We start from the raw sequence: 24,871 nt of genomic DNA, 5'->3' as shown, positions 1-24,871 counted from the left end.
TTAGACATCAGAATGCACTAGCAAAGGAAGAGGAAATGTTTTTTTATTACTTTATTTTAGTGGCAAACTTAGAATGGCAGATGTAAAACATATTTCTTGTTAGTGAGCATCAGCTCAGGTGTTTGGCAATCTCAGCTGCTGTTTGTGCGGCTGCTCACTCATGCTAGATAGTGTATAGTCAACAGTAGCTGTGATAGTTTAAGCTTGTCACTTCTTTCAAATGTAAAAAATGAAAATGATTGCTACTATTCAACAAAGGAAAGATATAATTGTATACAAAATATGAAATAGCTTTTAATAAAAGCATAATCAGTTAAACTATTGGTGTATTTTAGAACATACTTAAAATCTTTTTGTGGGGGAAGGATGGAAGCCAAGCAGGTTACAAGTTGCATATTTTTTGTAAATGGCTTTAAACAGCAACAACAAAGGAGAAAAAAGAAAAACAAATACCAAACACCCTAGGAAAAAGTCCTTCAAAGCAAATGAAATAAATAAATGCTGTTTAAAATTATCCATACAGTATCGATTGATTTAGTTAAAACGTGGTCCAAAGCTTCATGGCTGACTTTCTACAAAAGTGGTCTAATTCATAGCTGAGAATTGCCTGTCCCAGAGCTCAGGTCAGTACAGTTCAAGGACTGAAAATCTATACCTGTGAGAAAGTGATGAATTGTACCTCATATTGACTTAGTAATGCAATTATCCTCACAATGTTAGCAAATAACTTTTATTTCCAGGTTTTCCCTTCCTTGTGTAGCCTGCAATAAAATAGGAACAAGTTACTTCTATACAATTATCCATAAAGCTTTCCACTTCCTGATGTGAAAATATTGTCTAAAAAGAAGATCAGGTGGGACAGCATAACATTGTGCAGCGGTGAAAAAAGGGAAAAAGAAGTCTCAGGTTCCCTGTTACTGCTCTTTTTTTACTGTACTGTCTTCTGTTTTTTTTTTCTTTCTGAAAAGAAACATAAGGGAAGAAGTAAGGCAGATAATATTGAAGCTGTGTTCCAAACCATGTGCAGTCTACTTCTAAACTCTTTTGTGCATTAATATATTCAACTACACTATAACAAGTAATCGAATGCTCTCCAAATGGAGCCCATTTTAACTTTAGCAATGTTCAGCATCTTTTTACATTTAAACATTATTCTCTCATGTTGTATAATTCTTTCTTCTGATTGTACATTTAGTTAAGTCATTTTCTTGTGATGAAGTAGTTTTGAATATATTTCACTTCAAAGGTAACTTTCATGTTTGTTATATGAATACCATACTACACATTTCCTTCTCAGAAGAAAACTTCCCAGAGAAAAGCAAGCAATGTGAATTTACACAATGCTGTGGAGAATAGTACAGCTTAACAAAAATAAATAGAAGTCACACTTATTTGGATGAGTTTCACATTTAGTTGTATTGGTTACTTGTCCTGTAATAGAATAGTCACGTGCTTGGTTAGATGGTGAGTAGGTATAATAGAAATAGCAGTTGATATACACAATATAATGAATTTTCAAAGTGACATTAAAGGACAAGAGGAATAGCTTTTTAGTCAAATGGAGCGAGTGCAACTCTTTTCCATTAATGGTATTAGAACATTAGAAAGTAAGTTTGCTGGATAATATGGAAAAGCATACTAATGTTCACAGAAGGATGTTGTGAAGCTTACAGCCAAGGTGTATGACACATGTCACAACTTCTTTGACTGCTTTCAGACAGTCAGTTGGTTTTCTTTCTACTCCATTAAGGCTGAAGTTGTCATTAAGATTGATACTGTCCATCCAATATTGTTTTTTCAGTATTACTGTAAGAGAAGCAAATCTACATTCATCTGAGGCATAACTTGTATTCTGTGATAGCATTCCATGCTCTCGTTTGAATACTGGGGAGAAAATCTCTGGGCTGAATTCTGCTGAGAAATTCCTGAAATGAAGGAAAGTAATCCGAAAGATTTATAGTTGTTAAGCTTCTCTTTGCCATGCAGGTCAGCTACATATCATGCAGCATTAGCATCAGTATTGCTTTATCTTGAGAGATTCACCAATAACACAGATCATAAATGTCAGTATTTAAGAAGAATATAAGAAGAATTTAGGAAGATTATAATGCAACAAATAATAGTTTTAATTTAAGCTCTTACCAATTGTCATCTGAGATGCGTTTCAGTGTAATGTTATGGTTATTGTAAATTAATGAAACAATCTGGAGGCTATAAAAATTTTAGAGTAGGTTTCACCTAGCAGACATAAATACACTGATTGAAGTACAGTTATGTCAGAGTAGCCTTATTCCCACGAGGCTAGTAAAAACCATACTTGATAAATCTGTAGGACTGAATTATGGTTATCCTGCTATTGATTTCTTGTGTTCCTGAATGTAACAAAGACTACTTTAACCTCAGTCTGTGTAGCTACAAAGATGATTGTTTAGATTTTGTTTGTGACTACTTCATCTCTTTGAAGCATTTTACGTATCACTAATAGATACCTTGGTCTGTAGGCAATACTGACTGCTTTGTCAGCAGTGCAAAGTAGTGTAGTTGCAGAAAAGGGCTATCAGGTGTTATTTTCCCTACTATCTCATTGTTGTAAACACAAACTGCTACTTGCCTTTTTAAAAAGGGAAGCTACTACTTCTGTGCCCCCTTCCAAACACACACAGGCCCCTTGTAGCTGTGTAAAGCTGTAAACATTAAGTAGAGCTATGGTTTTGCCTGTTTCTTGCTTATAGAGAACTGTTCTGAATCCACAAACCTACCTTTGATAGGAAGAAGGATGTTACAGAAGGATTACAATAATATAATATTGGATTACAATAGAACTTAATTTATTGTAATCCAGCAGAATATCAGCAGAGATCTACCTAATTGTTTTGATTTGATAAAAATGGTAAAGTAAACCCGAGAATCTATGAGGATGTCACATTTGGATTTATGACCAAGTACACTGTCTGTATTCTTTAAAAGCTGTTCTTTTTTACTGATCCCCTGCATCTCTTCTATCCTATGCATTAGTTTTAGTTTTGGGAAAAAGATTTATTGTACCTGATGATGTTTCCAGCCAAAGAGCTGGACATCACCCTGGTTTTAACAGTATTTTTAGAATCAATTCAAATTTTATAATCAAGAGAAATGAAAGAACCTGAATTCAGACTATCTAAGGGGAAAACATGGAAATAAGCATCCTTGTGTCTTTTTCTTTTTTTAACAGAGCCTATAAAATAATTAATTTCTGATATCACAATCTTTGTAACTGTCCAAATTCCTTACTTACAGCCACTTAGCATTGTTATTATACTTCTGTTAATTAACTTTACTGCTGTAATGGTAAGCTAAACATCTGAGAGTGAATTATTCTGCTTAAACTGACTTAACCCCTCTCTTATTAAGTTTGTTGTGTATGTTGGTTTACTTTAGTAGCAAGAAGGAAAAGACTAAAAAAGATAGATCTGTTCTGATTCATTAGAAATTGTGGATAAAACCAGAAAATTACTGAATGACCACTTGCTGCTCTTTCAAACAATTCTTTGTCCTACAAGCATCACAACAGACTGTTCCTTATTTCCTTATTACATGCACCTTAGTATACTCATTTAAAATGGAAGTATGGTAATCTTTTTTTTTGTTTGTTTAAAAAAAAATAGATCTTGATCCAATGTGTAGAGAAACCTTTTTGGGAAACTAGTATTTGACAGAGAAATGCTAGGTTATAAAGTGAAGAATGGATCATATGACTAATATAACTGAGAACAAACGCAGCTTGCACTAGAGAATGAAAATCTGCTTCATTTAGTAGATCTATGTGTTTAACAGTACAACTTCTAACTTACAAGTATTTAAAATAGTCTCTGATGAAGAGCATAGATCAGACATCAGATAAAAATTGTGACTGGCTATGAACACAAGATTCTTCTACAAAGAAGTGATTAAACCTCATTGAAAATGAATAAAATGTTCCAGATTACAATGATTACTTCATTACTTATTGTTGCTTTCTAGGCTGAGACAATAAACAAGCCTTCTATCTTGTTTACAAATTGTTGATAACTCTTCAGGCAGTACAAGTGACCTGAGAAAAGTTTCTATAAGAAGGGATTTAAATGTTGTCAGATGTTTGGGCAGAGGAGGCAGGCAGTCACTTCAAATCTTGTTCAGGGCATGGTTACAAAAATTCAGTTTAATGGCTTAATCTTAACAAGTTTTTCTACTTCTAGAAACATGCCTTTGATAACTGTCCCAGGATGGCTGTGAAAGCTAGAGAGCATTACCTCTAGTGAGGGAGAGTTTTCATAACATTCTGAGATGCCATTTGCATGCCTTAAAAATTACATAGGTCTTTAAAGTGTATTGACTGCATTTCTTATGGAATAGAAACATAGAAACTTCTCTGTTATGGAAAACAAGCTTCCAGGTACCTCCTGGAATCTTCTTTAATGTTCATTCAGAACAAATTGCCTTCTTGTAGTAATGCCACCTGTTTTTCACCTGAGACTTGTAAACCACATTTGTTTCTCTCTCTCTTACTTGTTATATGTACTTAATTATTTTTTTTTCCCCTATGCCTAGTGCAGTTTAAAACTTATTAACTGAATGTGATTGTTTCATCAGTTCAGCTTACTATTTTTACTTCCTATTTTGGATTCTTTTCTTCCTCCTTAAAGAAAAGATACCTGGAATGAAAACATACTCAGAGTTCTGGCTTACCACGATGTGTTAGTTTGGTAAAAAGACAAGGCATCTATTTCTCAAACCGTGACATGTGTGTACACCAATCTAAAAAGAAAATAGTGTTTCATATATACGGTGCCAATTTGCTCAGAACTCTACCTTGTTCTTAGGTACCAAAAGAGATTTATGTATTATCTGTTTTCTCTTTTACTGGCTATGAACAACTTCTTAACCTTTTTTATTTTATTCTTTTACTGTTGCTGTACATCATATAGATATGTCATACAGATATAATACTCTGAAAAAAAAGCAGATATTAACATCAAGTATTTCAGTAAATCACCATGCAAAAATGTATATAAACATACCTAACTTATTTATTTTCAAAATATTTGCCCAGGACTTCTTTTAGATTCAATATTTTTTAAGTTATTTTCAGAGAATTGTGAGGGAAATACAAATACATACTTTACTGCATTGTAACCCAGTTAATATTAGCGTTGTTGAATGCTACTTGTGTGGCAGCCAATAGTAACATAATTCCCTCCTTTTTAGACACTTCAAGATGCCATGCACAGGAGAGTGAAATTTTACAAGACAGATAAAAGGCCTTCAGGATTTTGTTTCTAACAAGAACATATGGCTTTTTGTTTTGGGGTTGATGTAATTTTTGCTGGCTTTTTTTTTTTTTTTCCCCGTGAAATGATACCAAAGCACCAGTACCTACACATCTAGAGTTTCTGTTGATGAAATACTTGCTGATGATCCTGCTGGAGATGCAAATATTTGTCAGCATCAATAATCATGTTTTCTGGAAACATCTTAATATAAATTACACTTCATGGTTTCCTCCTGCTTAAAGAGCCTGATCTCATCTTACATATATAAGATTTGCAAAGGAATGTTTACAAAGAAATTGGGAAATAATACAAAAAGGAAAGAGAGTTGTCAGAGCAAAAAGGAACACGATTTAACTCCAACTGGACAAACAAAGAATCCAAAATTTTCAAATACTTTCAAAAGCACTGTTAAAAAGATTGCCAAGTGTCCATCTGCTCGCAACTTATCCACTGAAGAAGAGGAAAGTAACAGAGAATTTTCTCTTTCTCCGACATTCAGTTACAGAGTTGCTATTGCCAATGGACTGCAAAAGCATGTTTTTATAACAAACAATAATAATGAAGATATAGTGCAAGATCTGTCTTCAAACGATAGCTCATATTCTGATTCATTAAGTGAAGTAAAAAGTAATAGCAAGAAAAACGAGTACTTTTCGCACACAATGCCTGTGAGACGCAACAGAAAGAGTTTAAGCAGCCTTGCAGCATCTGATGGAAGTTCTGATGGAGAACGTACTTTACATACACTAAAGCTTGGAGCTCTACGCAAACTAAGGAAATGGAAGAAGAGTCAAGAATGTGTCTCATCAGACTCTGAACTAAGTACGTGGAAGAAAACTTGGGGCTTAAGAAGTAAATCTCTTGACAGAACAGGCCGTCACCAGAAATCAAATACTCTTGAACCTGGCTTCAGTTCAACAGGTTGTATTAGTCAAACTCATGATGTCATGGAAATGATCTTTAAAGAGCTTCAGGGAATAAGTCAAATTGAAACAGAACTTTCTGAATTAAGAGGGCATGTAAATGCTCTGAAACAATCAATTGATGAAATTTCCAGTAGTGTAGAAGTGGTGCAAAATGAAATTGAACAATTGCGAACTGGATTTGTACAGTCCAGAAGAGAAACTCGAGACATACATGATTACATTAAGCAGATAGGCCATCCAGGAAACAAAGCAAGTCTTAGGTTTCTAAACGTTCCTGAAGAGAGACTTGAAAAAACTGAAAATGTAGTTTACAAAATACTAACAGAAAAAATGGGGTTCTCAGAGGCACAAAGCTCTATCAAAATTGAGTTTGCCCAAAGACTGGGGCAGCAAAGAGACTGTCCAAATGCAAAGCCAAGACCCATTCTTGTTTACTTTGAGTCATCACAACAGAGAGATTTGCTTTTAAAAAAGTCTTATAAGCTTAAGGGAACTGGCATTGGAATTTCTACAGATGTTTTTTCCCATGACATAAAAGAGAAGAAAGAAAGAGGACTGCCTTCTTCTCAAACCTACGAGAGTATGGATATGAAGATTTTAACTGTGGAGACAAAAACCAAAATGCATGACTGGGAGTCACCTGACAGTGATAAAGATATGGAATCAGATATAAATAAGAATAGTTATGCAAGGGTGTCTAAATCAGCACTTCAAATAAAAACAAGCACTACAAAGGGGAATATTGAGTCCCCAGATCCTAAAGACCTTAATAGAACTGCTGATAGTGACACCTTTTCAAACAGAAGAAGTTATGATAGTCAGTCACCAGAATTTGACAACGCGGAAAAGCAACCAAAGATGTATTATTCAGATATGACTCCTCTATGGCATTTGCAGAATGACTTTGCTGCACCAAAGCTTAGCCGTTCAGAGTCAGATTTCTCTAAATTATGTCAGTCCTACTCAGAGGATTTTTCAGAAAATCAGTATTTTAGCAAAACAAATGGTAGTTCGCTGTTGTCTTCCTCAGATCGAGAACTTTGGCAGCGAAGGCAAGATGATTCTGCCACCTGGTATGGTAGTTCTCAGGAACAGACTTTTGCACAAGATGCACAACAGTATCCAGAGCAAAATGAAGTAGAGAATACAGAAACTGTTGACAGTGGAGTAAGCAATGGAATAATACGTGTATCTAGAGACAGAAGCCATTTTAGTGATTCTCAGCTTTCTTTACATGATGACTTTTCACCATGGAAAGATTGGAATCAGATGGAACAGGGGGCTGATTTGGGCCTAGACTCATCTACACAAGAAGTTTTTGTGTATGATATGAGCAGTCCTTCAGATCAACAGACAGATTTTGGAAAGTGCCAAAGTTCTGACCTTCAGTATGACACTGAAAGCTATGATTTCACCCTTGATGGAACTTCCCCATCATGTGCAGGCCTTGATAGTGAATCACAAAGTCAGTGGACTGGTCAATATGATGATTATCAGGAAACAAATTCTAAATCACCTTATCAGAATCAAAACCGATTGCCCATGATGTACCGAAGTCAGAGCGAACTACCAAGTGATGACTCAGAAGAAGCAGCCCCTAAGTCATGGCACAGTCGATTAAGCATAGATCTTTCTGATAAGACTTTCAGTTTTCCTAAATTTGGATCTACACTTCAGCGTGCAAAGTCAGCACTAGAAGTTGTCTGGAATAAAAGTACACAGAGTTTAAGTGGATATGAGGACAGTGGATCATCTTTCATGGGAAGATTTAGAACTTTGTCTCAGTCTACTGCAAATGAGTCCAGCACAACACTAGACTCTGACGTTTATGCTGAGCCTTATTGCTACAAAGCAGAGTATGAGGATAATTTAATTGAACCACCTGGTGAGAATGAAACAGACTATGTTGAAGTAATGGAACAAGTCCTTGCTAAACTAGAAAATAGAACAAATAGTAGTGAAACAAGTGAGCAGGTCCAAGAATACGAACTAGGACAAGCCCCATGTGGAAGTCCTTATGCAATGCTTCCAGAGGAGCAATACGATGGACAGTTTAACAGTTTGGTCAGCGAAGAGATACTGGAAGTTGAAAGTGATATGGATGCTCACATGGAAGTAAGGGAAGATGAAAATCAGAATGTCCAAGAAATGCTTACTGAAGCCCCAAAGAAAAAAAGAATACGACCGTCGTTCAAAGAAGCTGCTTTAAAAGCGTATAAGAAACAAATGAATGACTTGGAAGACAAAATCCTTTCTGGAGGTAAATTTAATATTTTTCATGTTGTATTTTAGCAAAATGTTGTTCTTGTTAGAGTTGGAATTAATTTCTATATGGTGTCTGATTCTACTTCAGTTGAAATTTGTGACAGAAATTCTGCTTATTTCTGGTTTTGTTCATTAAGTGAAGCATTCCCATAGAATCTAAAAGGCTAAAATTGACTAAGAGGGTCTTGTAGGAATTTTCAGAGTATGTTTATTCAAACATATGTTTATAAGCAATTGCAGTGCTTTGAACTTGCTACTTGAAAATAAAAAATTCATGAGACATAAAAAGAACTAAACAGTTTAATATTCTTGATACATTTGTAATCATAGGACCAACACAGAGCATTCAGATTAGTGTTTCCTAACAGTTTTTAAGATATGCTTGTTTCAGTATTCATCCTGATAAGCAGTGGTCCTCATCTTGTATGCAGCTTCTAACTTGCTATGTACTTTGGAGAGTACAAGTATAACCTGATTTCAGTTTTTTCCTTAATTACACTGACAAAATACACTCAAATGTGATTTGTCCTCAAAAATTAAAAAAAAAAAAAAAAAAAGAAGAAGAAAGGAAGGTGAAAGAGGAAAGAAGTGTAACAGGTAGCATCCATGTATAAGGATGTATGGAGGAAATTAATTTAACTTAGGCAGAGTGTTGACATAGATTTGGTCTGTTACCAGACTCCAAAGCAGACAGCCACATGCATAATTTTATATTATCAAGTATAATGTAACACAAGTGTACACAAGTATAATGATTTTCAGCATTAGCCTACACAAATTGTAATGTTATAATATTACTTGCTCTTTTAATTGGAATCACATAATTATCATAGCTAGCCAGATGGTAGTTGTCATCTTGTCTGAATCTTTGCGCTTTTTTTTTAATCTATCTTGCAAAAATAATTGTTTGATATATTCATAATGAAGACGAAGAATTGTGCTTCTGGCTAAAGATTGTCTTAGTAGTAATTAGCATCCAAATCTTGAGGTACTTTGGCTTTTATTTTGTACATGGACAAGTGCTTTATGATAAAATTATAGTGAAATTCAAAGAGTGTACTACAAATACTAATTTGAAAGTCTATATTCAAGTCTAGTTTTATATTCTAGTACTGAAACTAATTTGTAGATTTTTTTTGTTTTGGAGATACATCTCTATAGTACTGTGTTAGACACTAGATGACGTATGTATGAAAAATCAGCTAGTATTTTCATCACTGTTTCATGATTACTACAACATATAGTGGGGGAGAGGTACAAACAACAGTGGTACCTAGTCACTGTTGTAGAATGGGAAAATAAATGTCTGAGGACCTAAGCACAGACAACACAAAGGAAAGATAGAAAGTAGCAAAACGCACATTACTTTCAGTATTTGAAGTCTATGTATTTATATATGTATTAATAGACAACACGATGCTGTTAGAAAATGATAAAAATGATGTTACATCTCATGTGGTCAGGCCATTTTTAATTCATTTAACCCAGTAGGTGAAAGAAAGACTCTTACTCTACTGTCAGTTTTTTTTTCTAGACAACTAGATGACAACGAGCAATATCAGAAAATTTTAGTGGTACAATTTAATTTTTGTTGAAAATAACTGCTCATTTTTTTGTGAATTCTTTCATTCATCCATGTAAGCAAGAAAGGGAGGGTAGTAAGCAATCTGGCCAATAAGAATATAGCTAGAAAATATATTAGTGTTATTTCTCCAATGTAGTATGAAAAAAATAATAGTTTAGAATCTTTTCTTTCTGGTAGGACATGAGGTAAGGTCAATTAAACTTTGATACTTAAATTATGTATGAGTGCGCAGTAGTCCTGTTGGATAGCTCTAGTCTGTGCATCTAACAGGAAGAGAAAAAATACTCTTCTTGCTTACGTGTTATTTTTTACACCTTGGTTTTGGAAGCATACTGGAGTGTGAGTAATAGGATATGAGGATGAGAGGAAACAAGAGCAACATAGGAGTAATCCTTGGATTTAACATTTTGTAAGGAAATAGAGATGTTGTAGTTATATATATGCTTTAATATAAGGGGTGATCTTTTTTTAGAAAAATATCAGAGGAATGTTAGTCAGTGTTTTTTTCTTTGTGCATCATAATCAGGAAAAATGTTTACCTTTTTGTTTGTTCTAGTATTTACTTGTCATGTTTCCTCTTTCTGTTTTTTACCCTGTTGGCTTATTTCTTCCATTCCTATCTTGTCTCCTTATCTTTTGAAGATGTCTGTGATAAGTTTATCTTGTGATGAAACTAACACTCTGGGTAAGCTTCCAGAGTCACATGACCTCTTGCAAGTCACTTCCAGTGACAATACGGATTTCTGTCTGTGAAGGATAATTTACAATCAGTTGCTTCATGATCATGTTGATGAAGATCTTGCTAATCACTTGGTGGCTAGACAGATATCAGTAAGCCTTTGGTCTAGGTTCGACCACAGAGTAACCTGTTCAATTGTACTGTTTCAAGATGGGTGAACGCATCCTACTCTATTCATACATATATTAGTGTATGGCAACTGCTGAGAAAGGATCTCTCATTGGAGATCCCTCTTTTGTGGAGTTTTTCCTGTGAGCCTAGATCCTAGATTTATCAGTATTTGTGGAATTTCCCTGCTTTTTTTTTTTTACTGATTTAAAATAGATTTTTTAAAAGCTAAGAGAAAATCTAAGCATAAATACCAGTTCCAAGTGCTTATTTATATTGGTTCTGCTGAGGAAATGAGGACATATTAATATTTTATTACCCAGATTAAGAAGTAGCTTCTCTTTTTTTTCTACAATATTTTAACATTTTCTTTAGAGGATTGTGTTTTGGAGGCAAAAAATTACTGCATCATTTTATAAAATAATGTTAGGATAAAGGAATTTTGTTAAAATGACTAAAAAGTATTTAGACATGTAATTTGAAAAAGTGTAATGTCTTAGAAGTCATGAGTTATGTCATGTCATTTAAGTCATAAATATGCTCAAATCTTTTTCTGATCTATTAGGCAAGCAGAATATTGCAATAAAATGAAAAGCTACAGAGATTCTCTCTTCTGCTGCCAAAGAATTCTGTCTATTTTCATGGGACAGGTGCCAGACTTTCTTGTTATGCACATTTTTCAGGTGATCTGTAGAATATCAACAGAATTTCCCTTTGTGCCTAGGAGAAGAAATTGGAAGCCTTTCCAGGTCCTCCTGATGTAAAATTACTGTTGAAAGTGATGAAACTTTATCAGCTTTTAAATGTGACACTTTGATGTCCAGAGTATTCAAAAGATGACCTGCAGGATCCAAAATTTTGGTAAACTTTGAAAATAAGGATAGAGTTGACTGATAAACATCTATGGGTTAAAAACGCAATACACATACAAATATCTGCACTTCTATATTGTTGCCACAAATTTGTTTCCTGTACTAGCCTCATTTGAAGCTGTTACTCATTTTGCTGAAAGTTTTACTAATTGTCATATTAAAAGCCACAGAAAGAAAAAATTTTTCAGGTAGCCCATGTCTTCTAGTTACGCTGGTGATAGAGATGTTTACAATCTTTGTCCTTGATACTCTCTAAAATTAAGTGTATGATGTATAAAATGTTAAATGTTTATACATCATACATCATACAAAATAGAGGGGGGGAAACAAGAGAACCTTGTAAATGAAAAGACTATGCATGTAGTAGTAGACAAGGTAGCTTCTCTGCAGTTGACTAATGAAGCTAGTTATATTTAGGTTTCCACTTGTTCTGACTTTTGTTGTTAACTCTGTCTTCAATTTTGTTTACTTGTACTGTGATTCCAAAAAAAGGGAAAGCCATTTCAGCTGCCATTAACAGGCACCTATAGTGCTATATAATTTTCTTTGTTTCAAGTAGGATATAAACACTCCAGAGTAACAGTTGACTATTTTGTACTAAAATCATATAAAAAATACTTTCAATTAATATAATGCTGTAAGCTCAATAGAGCTATTTATTCACTTTTTTGTCTTTTTTTTCCTTCCTAGAAGTAGTTTTTACAGTACTAGTGCCAAAGCACATAAAGTATGCAAATAATATTTTGAATTGTTTAAATTGTTTGCAACCTATTCTAGTTCAGTGTCTTCTACAGCTTGTACAAAATTCTGTTCAATTAACTTGCTACTGAGAGTATAGTCTAAAATTGACTCACCTAAATAATTATTGCCAAATATCACAATACAATTGAATATTTTCTATAATTTTAATCTTTAATCCATCTATCTTGTTTGATGAACCCTATTAGGATTGAATACTTCCAGTCATTTACTTCTCTCATACTAATTAACCAAGTTTCCTACCAAAAAATGAACTTTTTTGTCTTATCTTAGTAAACAAAAAAGGCTGATGTCACCATTTTATTCTGTTGGTGCTCATACATTGATTCACATCTTCTAGCTCTGCCTATTCTGACTTCTCTAAAGTTTTCCACTTGGTTTCAAACTTCTGAAGGTCATTTTTAAGAAGTTTTATCTATTTTAAATAGATTCTTATACCTTAGCTAGGAAGCAAATACAAACCCATAGGCGAAGAATCAATCAACAACAAATATGAATGCCATAGACTGTGGAATGTGCAAGATCGATATATAGTATTCCAAGTCAAATATATTGAGAATGTGTTGGCTGGGTATTGTAGAAAGACAGAATAATCAGTTGTTTGATTTCAGAGTCAGTTCCTTTTGCAGTTGTGATTTATATCAAAAGAGACAAAATATTCCTCCTTATTCTATACAGGTTTTGTTTTACAATCCTTCTGTCTTTTGGATTTGGAAGAGTTCCTAAATGTGCTCTGCATTTTGCTCTATCACCCTGACAATAAAGAAGCTGTCAAGAAAGCTCAGTCTTTAAGAGGGCTGTACTTTGAGAACACCAAATATTTTGAAACAGTAATATCATTCTGCATATCATGATGAAGTAGTTCTTGACGATTTATTCCTTTAGAGGTAAATTTGAGAAGTAGGTAGAAGTATCTAGTAGCTGTTCAAGGATAACAGAAAACAAGGGCCACTATAAATCTAATGGAACTCAATTTCTAAACGCCAGAGCTGTTTTTAACTCTTTTCACATTTGCAGACCAGCTTGTCTGTAAAGACAGATGCAGTTTTCATCTTCACCAAACTGACTTCCTGTTTTTGCTCTCTGTGTATGCTAGTAATTTTTCTACATCACTGCTAGTAAAGCCCTAGAAGCAATTCTCCCAATTCTCCTGTCAACCAAGTTTTATTCAAGTGTGACCTTCTCTGTCAGGCAAGCATCACTCATCTCTTGATGTGTTAGCTTTAATACTGTCTTTCAAACATTATATAGTATTTCTTCCTCAAATATACCTCAGCAAAACAACATTCTCTAGAATCAGATTCTGTGACAGTCTGTTCTGTACTGGTAATTTCAGCTTTTCATTACCATATTTATCTTATATTAATTTGTATTATTTCAGACAGTGTAATGCAGTTTCATTTGGACTTGTTTTTCATCATTTGTGTCCCTTTTTTAGCAGTTATGTGCTACTTAGAATTGTTCAACTCAGACTATGCACTGCTTCTGATTGGGTGCTTTTAGACATGTTATTTCCATTTAATAGCTGTATTTTTTTAATGTAATTCAAATATTTTTTCTAAAGGGTATCCTTCCAGGAATGGCATAAATTATCAGTCAGTTTGACATTCTTGGAACAGTTTGCTGGAATTAAAGATTAAAATGTTACTTTGAGAAAGTAATGAACTTTACCTTCTTCCAATTTGGTCTTATACAATTTAGTATAATTTCAAGAGAGGAAAATTTAAGATTCTATACATAATACCATCTTAATATTTCCTAATATTTTGAATTTTTATGAACTCACTGAGGGATTTGTGATATGGGGAGGAAGTTGAACTAAATTTTTGCAGTCATGAAAATGTATTATGATATTCCACTTCTCAGAAAAAAAGCAAAAATTAAATAGTCCCACAGGGCTTGGAAGGATCGCTATGACTGATAGGGAAAAAATCTTATAAACATTTTTTATGTAATTATCTCTAAAGGCAGGCTGATCAGGTTGTTGTCTAGGTGTGCTATTCATTTTCTGATGATCTCATAAAATATGAGATTTAGATTAGAAATAAGGAAAAATACATAATGAGGGTGGTTGATGCTGGAGTAGTTTGCTTAGAAATGTAGATGACCCAATCCCAGGAAGTGTTCAAAGCTAGCTTGGATGGGAATTTGAGCAACATGATGTAGTGGAAGGTATCTCTGCACATGGCAGGAGGATTTCAAGTTTATAATCTTCAAGATCCCTTCAAACCCAAACCATTCTATGATTCACTTCAACATCTTTGCTGCCTACTTTATCATTCATGTTGCAATAATCTGCCTTTTCAGCATCCTTTCGAGATTTCTTCTAAGAATTATGGGTACTGAAACAAATTATCTTGTATGATGAAACTGCTATGTTAATTATGGTAAGTTACAGTCAGTGATAGAAACAGGTAAATCAGATCACTTGTTAATTGGAAAACTGTTGATTACTATAAAGCTCAGCATTTATAAGATCTGTTAGTTTTCACACTGAGCTTGAAAATTGATTATGCAGCACTGAAACACTTTTTGTAATTTTACTTGACCTTCCTCAAAGAACGTAAACTGATATACAGATGGAAGAAAACCTCAGTCCTCATTTGAAAGAAAGCCAAAAAACTACTCACATTCCTCTATCATAGCTTACCACAATGGATACATTTTCAACAGAAGCCAGGATTTAATGGGTGTGTTGGACATAATACAACCTTTTAGTATCTTGTTAGCACCATTTTAGCTAGTGATTATTCTGAATTTCTTGTTTACCCAAAGCTTTGTGTCTGCTTGTGAGGAGCCTATAGAATGATAGAGACAGAAGAAGAAATGAGCAGAGTTATAAAGAGATTGTGATGGTTAGAGACTGTGGTAGAGCTAGAGAAAATATTCTACCTCAGCAAGAACACCTGAAGATATGGATTGCTAAGTATTTATTTCTTAAGGTTATCCTCTCTTTCCTTTCTCCTCTCCTTCTTTCTTTCCTTTCCCTTCTCCTCTCCTTCTTTCCTTTCTCTGCATAGAAAATGCTCTTATGTGGAGAAATGTGATATGATACATAACAGATCATAGTGTATTCTCTAATGCAGTTAGTGATATTTTCCTTTTTCTTCTTTGTGTTAATTAGTTATCGTTAGATAAACTTAAATGGAAAAGAGGGACATTGTACAGTACAGTACCCTTAACTAAGTTAAAACTGTTTTTTCCTCTTTTTTACCTAATTAATTTACCTAAGTAATTATTTCTTAACAGAAATATAAAGAGCTTTGTATAGAGAATCTTCACATAAAACAGTCTAAGGAGAGAGAAGCTAATTTAAATGAATTAAGAAGTATCCCACAGGGTTAGCTAAATGAACCAAGTGTTCTTCATAAATTTATGTTTTTTGTTTGCCATAGAATGGGTAGATGGAAGAAATGAGTTATATGAAGATAAGCTCTTTTATGTTAATCAATGTCACTCAGCAGTATAATCAGAGATGTCTGCTCTTGTACCCTAAGATAAAAGTACATTCAGTGGTCTATTACATAATCACGATTCACTTCATATCTACATCAAGGAATGCTACTGTCTGTTCTGGCAGTCTAATGACTACCGAAGTGAATTGCTTAGTGATTGTACACTTCCCAATTTGGTGCTCAGACACATAGAGAACCCATCCTTAGCTCAGATTATTTCACTCAGGGTGAATTCGGAAGAAGCAACAAATGCTGAACTTTTCAGATTATTTTTGTCTCTGAAGATGCAGTCAATAGAAGATGCCCTCAAAGTTTGTTCTAGGGAGATTCATGTCAGTTGCCTGCTTCGTACTATTATTGTTGCAAAAGGAAATAGAAGTGTATTTGAAATGAGAAATAAATACATCTTTTCGAAAACTGCAAAAACTAAAATGAAATAAAACATAAATAAAGAAAACATCGTAGTACCTTGTTTCCCTTTCTAAATGTTTATTGTTACTCTCCTTCCTAGTTTTAGGAAAAAGCAAAATTAGGTTCCAGTAAAGGAAGTGTAGTGGATTTAGATGAAGCTGGCTGAAACCAAGGAGAGGTAAAGAAAATTTCCTACATCCATCTCATGTTCCAAAAAACAATATTCCATTTCATGTGGAATGCAAGTCTAAATATTTTTGAGTTTTTAATACAACTTTCAGGACAAAAGCCATCTAAATTAGGGTATGACTCCACATGATTCTTCAGGCAGCTGGTAACAAAATTTCTGTTAACTGAGAACTATTTAAGGAACCAAACATTATTTAAAGTTCCCTTTCCCACACATAACACAAAGATTTATTGTGAGTCTTTTAATATGAATATTTAGTTAAGATTGGATATTCTAGGAGGAAGCTACAGATTGCATGAGCAAATTATGATCAGGTTTCTTATCATTCCAAGTGTTCTCCTGCCTAAAACTTCCCTCAGTTCCAAATTTTCTCTTTGCCTTCTGTGCTGTGCCTTTTCTGAGTTTGTGAATTAGTTCCTTTTCTCTGATTCACCTGTCCAGATGCTGTTCCAGAACTTTGATATATTTATTCATATTTTATTTAGCCCCCACAATTGCATATCCAATTTTGCCTCCGTGTTCCAGCCAGATTTACAATCTAGTTGCTCTGGGCTGCTTTTACCATGTTTATTTATTATTATTATTAATATATTATTATTTATTATTATGAAAAACCTAGAATAATTTTGGACTGGGATCCTGTGTTCATCCAAAATTTATTGATAGTGGATGTGGATTGCTAGCTTGTTCTCTATATGTGCTTGGAGAAAGTGTATCTAATAGTATCTGATGTTGTTGAATAATTTAATTTCACAAATAAATGCCATAAAAATGTGAATGTAGAGATTAAACTCATTTCTCCGTACATAATCAAATGAGTACAATTTGACTGCTAAAATGCTATAACTTTAGTCTAGAATTAATTTCTGAGGCAAAATAAAAATGAAACCTAATATTTGTGAAGGGAAGTGTGGATGATTAAATAGGGAAAATACCAAAATAGGTTGCATTTCATCGCAAAAAAATATTATTAGATTTTTCTAAAAAACTGAAACTAAGAAACGACAGTGTCCCCATTTGTATTCAGGAGAATGAGTTTAGAAGGAATCAGTTCATGGCAAGAAAATATTCTTACTACTTAGAGACATGCTTACTCTACTAAATCACAGATTTTAATACTAGTAATAGTTTTTATTTACTATTCTGTATAATCCATATCAATTTTTCTTAGAGACAATGAGTGTAGCTCCTTCTTTAAGACATGCTCCTTCTAAATGGATTGTTCAGAACAACTTTGAAAGAAAAGCTAATATCTGTAGGCATAAAAAAAGCATTAAAAAAAAGGCAGATCCTCTGGACCAATAAAGGAAAATTGTCTGCAGCATAGCTAAGTATTCTGTGGGTTTATGTTTGGTGTTTGCACACTGATAAGTAGTATCCTGATCTCCTATTATTTATTTATTTTATTTTAATAATACTAGATCAGATATATCTTACTAGTAAAAACACATGTCAAACAGTTTATGTCCAGTGTCCATTCTACCCATTCTTGCATATGTGCTAATCTTGATCATGAAAGTAGGCCTTAAAATTAGAGGCATAACAGTAGGAAGTGATAGCAGCAGTGGCCTTTGATTTTGCTGGATTGGTAGCGCTTTAAGGTATACGCTTATATATCATCAGCTATAAACCTTACAATAGATTTTCCTTTAACTTGAATGGGATATTTTCTTACATGTAAATTGTTTTAAAATGTAAAGAAAAACATGATTAACACAAAAATAATCATGATGTAATATAGATATTTTCTGGAATCTTCAAACGTATAAAAATACCTGAACTATTTTGAAGACCTGTAGAAAAAGTGTACTCTGTTTGTGGAAGAAAATGGAAAGATCAGTAAAGTGGCAAAACAATGAAGTTTTGTGTATGTACTGCACTATGAAGTATCCAAAGAGAAGAGACCCTTTATTGATGGAATACTGTATATACAAACAATTCTAAATTTCGCTGTGTTCCATATTTATCAAGACAGTAAAGTAAGGCCATACTTTCCTGTCAACAAATACTTTTTATGTGGTAATAAATGTGAATGCATTATAATTCATGTTAAAAAGTTCATAATGACATATATCGTGTCTTAAACTTGCACTGTTGTAATTGTTATGTGATAAATCTTATGGTTTTTTCATAGTACATTATATAATTACATGAATAGTTATAGTAGAACAAAATGAAATTCAGGAGAATGTGTTTGTATATATATAATTTAGGAGAAACTGTTTCATTTGTTAAACAGTGCATTATATTTTAACACTTCCGTAGTATTTGTGAAAAGCTAAAAATTCTGTGGAGATCTGATAGATTATGTAGATTATATATTCTTTATACAGTCCTGCAGTATCCAACAGTATCAGCAGGTCTTACTTGCAGAATATATTTCTGAGCTTCTTTAAAATGTAGTGAGAGTGACTAGACTGCAATGAAACAGCTAAACAAGGTGTTCACTGACTTCTGTTCCTACGTTTGTTTCTGCACTAGCAGACTATAACAGTTTTTTGTAGCATGAGATACTTTTTCAGTAACTGTTTTGTCTAACCTGTATTTCCCTTCTCAATTCTCTTTCAGATAGCGGTTCTGTGGATGAAAAGGTTTAAAATTATGTATTTGTGATAGGGATCATGCATATCGTTGATATCTGTTTGTGACTTAGTTGACCAGTTTTGTTCATTCATTTTAGTGGTGAAATTTGCATGTTTTTCCATCTTTTCACTCTTTTGTTCTCCTTTGAGTGTATTGCATTATAAGCAGGATAACCCTCACTGTTGTGCTTATTGTAATTGTGAACATAGGGGTCTGCTACTGTCAAACACTGTGTCTGAGATTTATGCCTCTAATCAACTGTTGTACATGCTGTAAGACATGAAGGGTAAGAATACTTGGGAAGTTATATAAAATACTGCAGGTATTCATGTTCTCTATGTGATTAAATGCTGAATATTACAAAAATGTATTGAAAGGCAAGAGTTAAAATAGCTTTGGCCTGGAGCTGACCCTTCTAAATATTTTTTCATAAGAGATGTTAATGTTTGACACAGTTTAATTTTGCCAAAGACTTTCTAAGATCAACTGAGTAACTGCACTTTTCTGCTTTTCTTTAAAGGCTCGGATAGTAAGTGGAAGTTCCTTGGATACTTCCAAGCTATATGCAATTCAAGCATTTAGTGGGTGAGTACCGTGTGAATTGTATCTGTATCTGCAAAATACTCTCATAATGTTACAACAATTTATTTCTGAGGTTTGCTCTTATAACAAAATAGATTAATTTTTTTTTTAAAGTCTTCCAAAGTAAAAAAAAAATAATGAAATAAATCAATTGCTTGCAGAGGTCTGTTGAAGGACAAAAGCTTTGCTTCTTTGCTTACAAAATAAATGATATTTGTAGTTTGATTTTGTGTCCCTGTTTTAGTAAATGGGTCACAATGCAACAGCATCGTCTAATATTTGGTCAATGGAAAACACTCTTTCAGTTGCTGAAACAGAAGGAATTTGACATGAACTTGCAAGCTTGGGTTGACTACAAGAGGAGTTGTCTTAAACCCAGTCCTAGGGATTATTTCCTTCTTTACAAACATTTTTATTATTTGGATTGGAAGGGAAAAAAAAAATTGATAAAATATATAAAGGCTTATACAACAGAATCTAGATAATTTGAAGTATTTTCATTTTTATTTCTTTGGCTTTTTTCCTCTAAAAGTTATTGATGGTTTATTTGTTTAACATAATTTGCAAGATGCTGTGGAGGGTGATATAGTCATGGTATCTTTTGCACTTATGACTAGATAACTTTAGGCAAGTCTAGGAGCGCTGTCCAGTGTTCAGTGGCTTAAATAGTTTCTGCATTGCTTGTCATATCTCTAAGTGTTATACTTTTCCCTTCTCCAGCTTGTAGAAACTTTTGGTGCCAGAGGTGGCATTGTGCAGGATTAATAGCTGAATTCAATGTGAAAAAAATCATGTTGTGAGAGATAATTGCTGAATATTTTAATTTACTTGCTTTTTGACACAAAACAAATTGTAGTATACTTTTTTTTGGCTAGCAAAACACACAGCTGGTTTGCTTTCACTTTTCCCAGCTGTAGTTTTCTCATAAGTTTGGAAGTCTCTCACAATTAGAATTCTAAACATTTACCTTGTATATTGTCCAGCACTATTTATTACTATGCTAAAACTACATCTTTTCTCATTGGGATTTTCTAAGTACTATACTATTCTGTATCCTCCCAGCTCCCTTCATTTCAAAAACAGAATAATATAAGTACTGTGATTTTATTTTATTATTTTCTGATTTCTAAATACAAAGCATTGGTGTTCATATTCAAGTGATGGTGTCCATCAACAGGAAACTAGCATCATCAGAGGCGGCTTTCTCTCGTTTAGATTACTGATTTGAAGACTTACTCAGTAATGTATCAGCCATGAAAACTTTTTTAAAACTCACTATGTGTCCGTGTTCACCTAATTCTTGCAATAGGATCTTCCCTGGCTTTCATTAGAGATTGCAACTATGTCAGCAAGTTGTGATGCTAACTTTCAGTGTGATGTATGACTATACATTTGGTGGCTTCTCTTCTGAGACAGCACTAGGCAGCTTGTGATACTTATTGCAACAACTTTTCTTTCTTTTCATGTCCATAGAAGAAGACATATCATTTTCTTTTTTATTTTATTTTTGCTATCCACATCAATTATTATTTTACTTGTAGGCCTCTGATTGGAGTAACTGAGGATATAAGGCACCATAAATAGTAAAGTACCTCCAGTGAGAAGGAGGAATTTTACATCTTGACTACTATACAGTAATCTGTGGCTTACTTAAACTAAGTCAAATCATATTCAGAAGCATTAGAGTGTAGGTCTAGCAAAAATATTTTAGTCTGAAAAAATAAAAAAATGCTACTCCTTACTTTCAACAATTGTTTTTTAGAGGTTTAGTGTGTAGGTCACAGCGTAGCTTTGAGAATTCAAAAGATAATTTTTACTATCAATCAAAACCAGTTAAATGGACAAATTGTTGTTTCTAGTTAATTTAATAGGTGCTGTTCGATGCAGAATTGTTTGTTGCAATCAATGCTTTAATCCAAGAATGAATAGAAATTGTGTAGTTCTCCATTTTTTTTTTTTTTTTGCAGGGAAACAAAACAAATAGTAATAACAAAATTTGTCTCTAACTGTCTTGGATTTCTCTTCTATGCATTTCATGTCCCCATTTAATCACTGCATGTAATTGGGCTTCCATTGCTTTAGTTCTTAATTGTTTCTTAATATAACTGAAACCTTAATAAGAAAATCTTCTGTTTCATATGAATTTTCATTGCTTTTTTCTTCCTCAAGCCACTTCTAGTTGTTGTATTGCTTTTTCTATATTGCCCCCTACATGAGTGAACTTAATAAGAATTAGCTCATTCACTCATGTTGCTTGCAACCTACAAAAATAGTTTTTCTTGTTCTTCGTTGGTTTAAAGAAGTTTGACATCTAGTTATTGTGTAGATTAGGAATAGTGTTTCATAAGCAAACTCTGTCAGTGCAGATACTGACAATGAAATGGTGATTTTATGGCAGCAGAAAGCTCTGTGACCATACAGTTTAGCTGTGTTCTATTTTCTACTGTCAGTTGCAGTTGCCTGAATAAATTATTTTGTAGGACTTAAACTAATGTATGGGAGTGCATAGAATCTGTATTTTTCAGTGTGTGGAACACTTGTAAATCAAATGAAAGGATAAAAATTTATCTTGTATGTCAGAGGACCTTCTGCCACTGACAGGGATATTTCAGACATAACTTGTTCTTTTTATTCCCTCTCTTAGTTCAACACTAGATCATATTTTTAGCTTAAACTTTGTCTTTTGCTGATACAGTTTAGATTGGGCCACTACTCCCTTTGCGAGCAAGTTTTACCAGGCCCCCTGAAAATGATGATACAAATTTGATTCAACTTCTTGTTAAGGAGAAAAGCCACTGTTGTGACTCTTTTAATTATACCTTCCACTCTATTTCTACATTCAGAATTAATCCTAAATACTACCATCCCCCAACCTCTTCGCTGCCAACATAACTGGCTGTAGCCTTGGCTATAATTCCATTTTTTTCCTTCCCACTCATTTCAGCAAGAAAAGTGATGTGAAGGGAGATGGTAATGTCAGAGACCAATCATTTTACCTCATGGCCTAATCTATTCCAATATTTACTAATGGTGCTTAGATGATTTTTCATATAGATGATTACTCCTTCTCAGTGATGTGTTGGCCATGGTAAAACATCTCATTTGCTTGCATTTTCTGACAAATCCAAGTAGGTTATAGAAGTTAGATATATACACTTCATTATATTACATTTTGTGTCACAGCAATAGAAGAACAATATAATTTTGTGGGATTAATATAAACTCATAGAATGATCACAATTAAAATACACCCTGACAAATAACAGTTATGAAGTAAACATAGTCACCTTTTCAACACTTGAAACTGAAACCAGTTTAAATTGAAAAAAGTCTCAACTTTTTTCTGTGATCTTTGCTATGCAATGGTAAAACATTGGGCAAAGGAGAGACAAATATTGCTTTCTGATATTCATTCTTATGCAGTATGTTCATCTTTTCATTGATTCATTACACAGAATTCAGGAGATGTTTTCCTTTTACAATTCCCTGAGTTGAGGTTAGTTTCTTTAATCTTTTAAAAGTTTTCAGAGGATATACATATGTGCAATTCTCTGACATTGCCTTATTTAGGAAATTATAGAGGTTGGAATGAAGCTGTAGATAAAATACATATGCTTTTTGATAGCTGCAGCATTTTGCACCCATGTTGTCAGAGGAAGTGGTGAAGTTCCTCCAAAACTAACATGCCCTCACTATTTTGCAGATGAAAATTGAACTCTTTGAAATAATTTTTAGAAATAATGAGATATTCATGTCATGGTCATTTATAACTTTTATGTGTATATTTTCAACATTGTTTAGATACACCAAAAAGAAATCAAATGTAAATATTTTTCTCAAGCTGAATTTGAGCCTTGAAATCATAATGAAAAGATTAGTAGAGGGAGAAAAAATACAGACTGGGGAGAAAAGCAAGCTACTTAAAGAGAAGTGGATTTGAGTTCTGGCAAATTAATGACTGACTAAGCATAAATTACATCTCTCATGTCATAACAAAATCTCTTTATGCTATGTAACTATCAGTCTTGATTCTGTCACGTTGTCATTCTTGCTGTTCCCTCAAAGGCTGTGTCATATGTTTCATACTTTGGCAGCATCACCAACATTCTTAATTCAGATATAAATTTATCTCCTGGGAAGTACTATTATTCATTATTGAATTTCAGGCATTTTTTTTCCTTTGCTATAGGTTAGTCCTTAGTGATCAGTAAAAGAAGTTCAGTAAGGGCCTTGGTTTTAATCAAATCTTGTTTTACAGACCAGAATAAGACATGGGACTGAATTTACAGACATTTTTTGTCAAAAGTAGCTTTTTTGAGGCTAAGAATGCTTCATACACATGCTGAGTTTTATTTATTTCCAAATGACAGAGCCCTGGGAATCTCATGTATTTTTAATTTTCACAACCTCAGAATGTTATTTTAATTTTATCAACGTTTCTGCTGAGATTTTTTACTTGTGTCTAGAAGTTGCATTTGGGAGATCTACCTTGATCTTTATGTTCATAAGAGGAAAGAATTCTAAGATCAGATCTCATAAATGAAAGTGTTGTTGTGTGAAAATATAGGAAAAAATCATACGCAGACCGTGAATCCCTTTCTTACAGAATGGCGCAGGTACATCAGTAGGAGGTATGGGAGGAACAGCTTATTTTCCAAATTTATAGAGTAAGAATGAGGATACTGCTTGTAAAGTTATGTTTGTAAGGGTTAAAATAAACTCTCCTATAGGCTGGATAAGTTTCTTGTCCACTCAACTAATACATGAAGGAATTACTATTTCTTTGCACTCATAACCTGGAGGAAGTATAGGAATGCAAAGAGAGGATACTTTGCGAATTTTGATGTGCCTAAAATTTGGGAGGTCTTTGTGGAAAAAAAAAGTTGTCACCATGTACATAGTGCATTGGAATAATAAGATGACAATCCAGAATAACGTACTTTTAAAAAGAAATGTTCAAATTACACAAATGGATATGAACTAGATTCTTAACAAAATATAGCATTCCTTGTTTATTTGAAGAATTTCAGGAATAGCTTGAAGTCATTAACACTACTTAGTACTTTTTACTTTTTTGAGAATTTTTTTCAAAATTTTACAGGGCAAGA

General features: G+C 33.5%; 1 protein-coding gene across 1 annotated transcript in view; it reads left to right on the top strand.

Annotated features, from left to right (window-relative positions):
* The first annotated feature begins 5,506 nt into the window (after window positions 1-5,506).
* UNC13C (unc-13 homolog C) overlaps window positions 5,507-24,871 on the top strand; it is a 121,338-nt gene continuing 101,973 nt past the window's right edge. The window contains exons 1-3 of the mRNA XM_065733860.1: window positions 5,507-8,474; window positions 19,167-19,189; window positions 19,702-19,766. Coding sequence (XP_065589932.1) covers window positions 5,510-8,474; window positions 19,167-19,189; window positions 19,702-19,766 — 3,053 coding nt within the window. The 5' untranslated portion in view covers window positions 5,507-5,509. The remainder of the gene's footprint in view (window positions 8,475-19,166; window positions 19,190-19,701; window positions 19,767-24,871) is intronic.

The sequence above is a fragment of the Cyrtonyx montezumae genome, unplaced genomic scaffold (assembly GCF_038088225.1).
Source record: "Cyrtonyx montezumae isolate F1298 unplaced genomic scaffold, pur_monq_1.0 scaffold_17, whole genome shotgun sequence".
In the NCBI taxonomy this organism is placed as follows: domain Eukaryota; kingdom Metazoa; phylum Chordata; class Aves; order Galliformes; family Odontophoridae; genus Cyrtonyx; species Cyrtonyx montezumae.
Note: the sequence above shows the minus strand (reverse complement) of the source record. Positions and strands in the feature narration are given on the sequence as shown.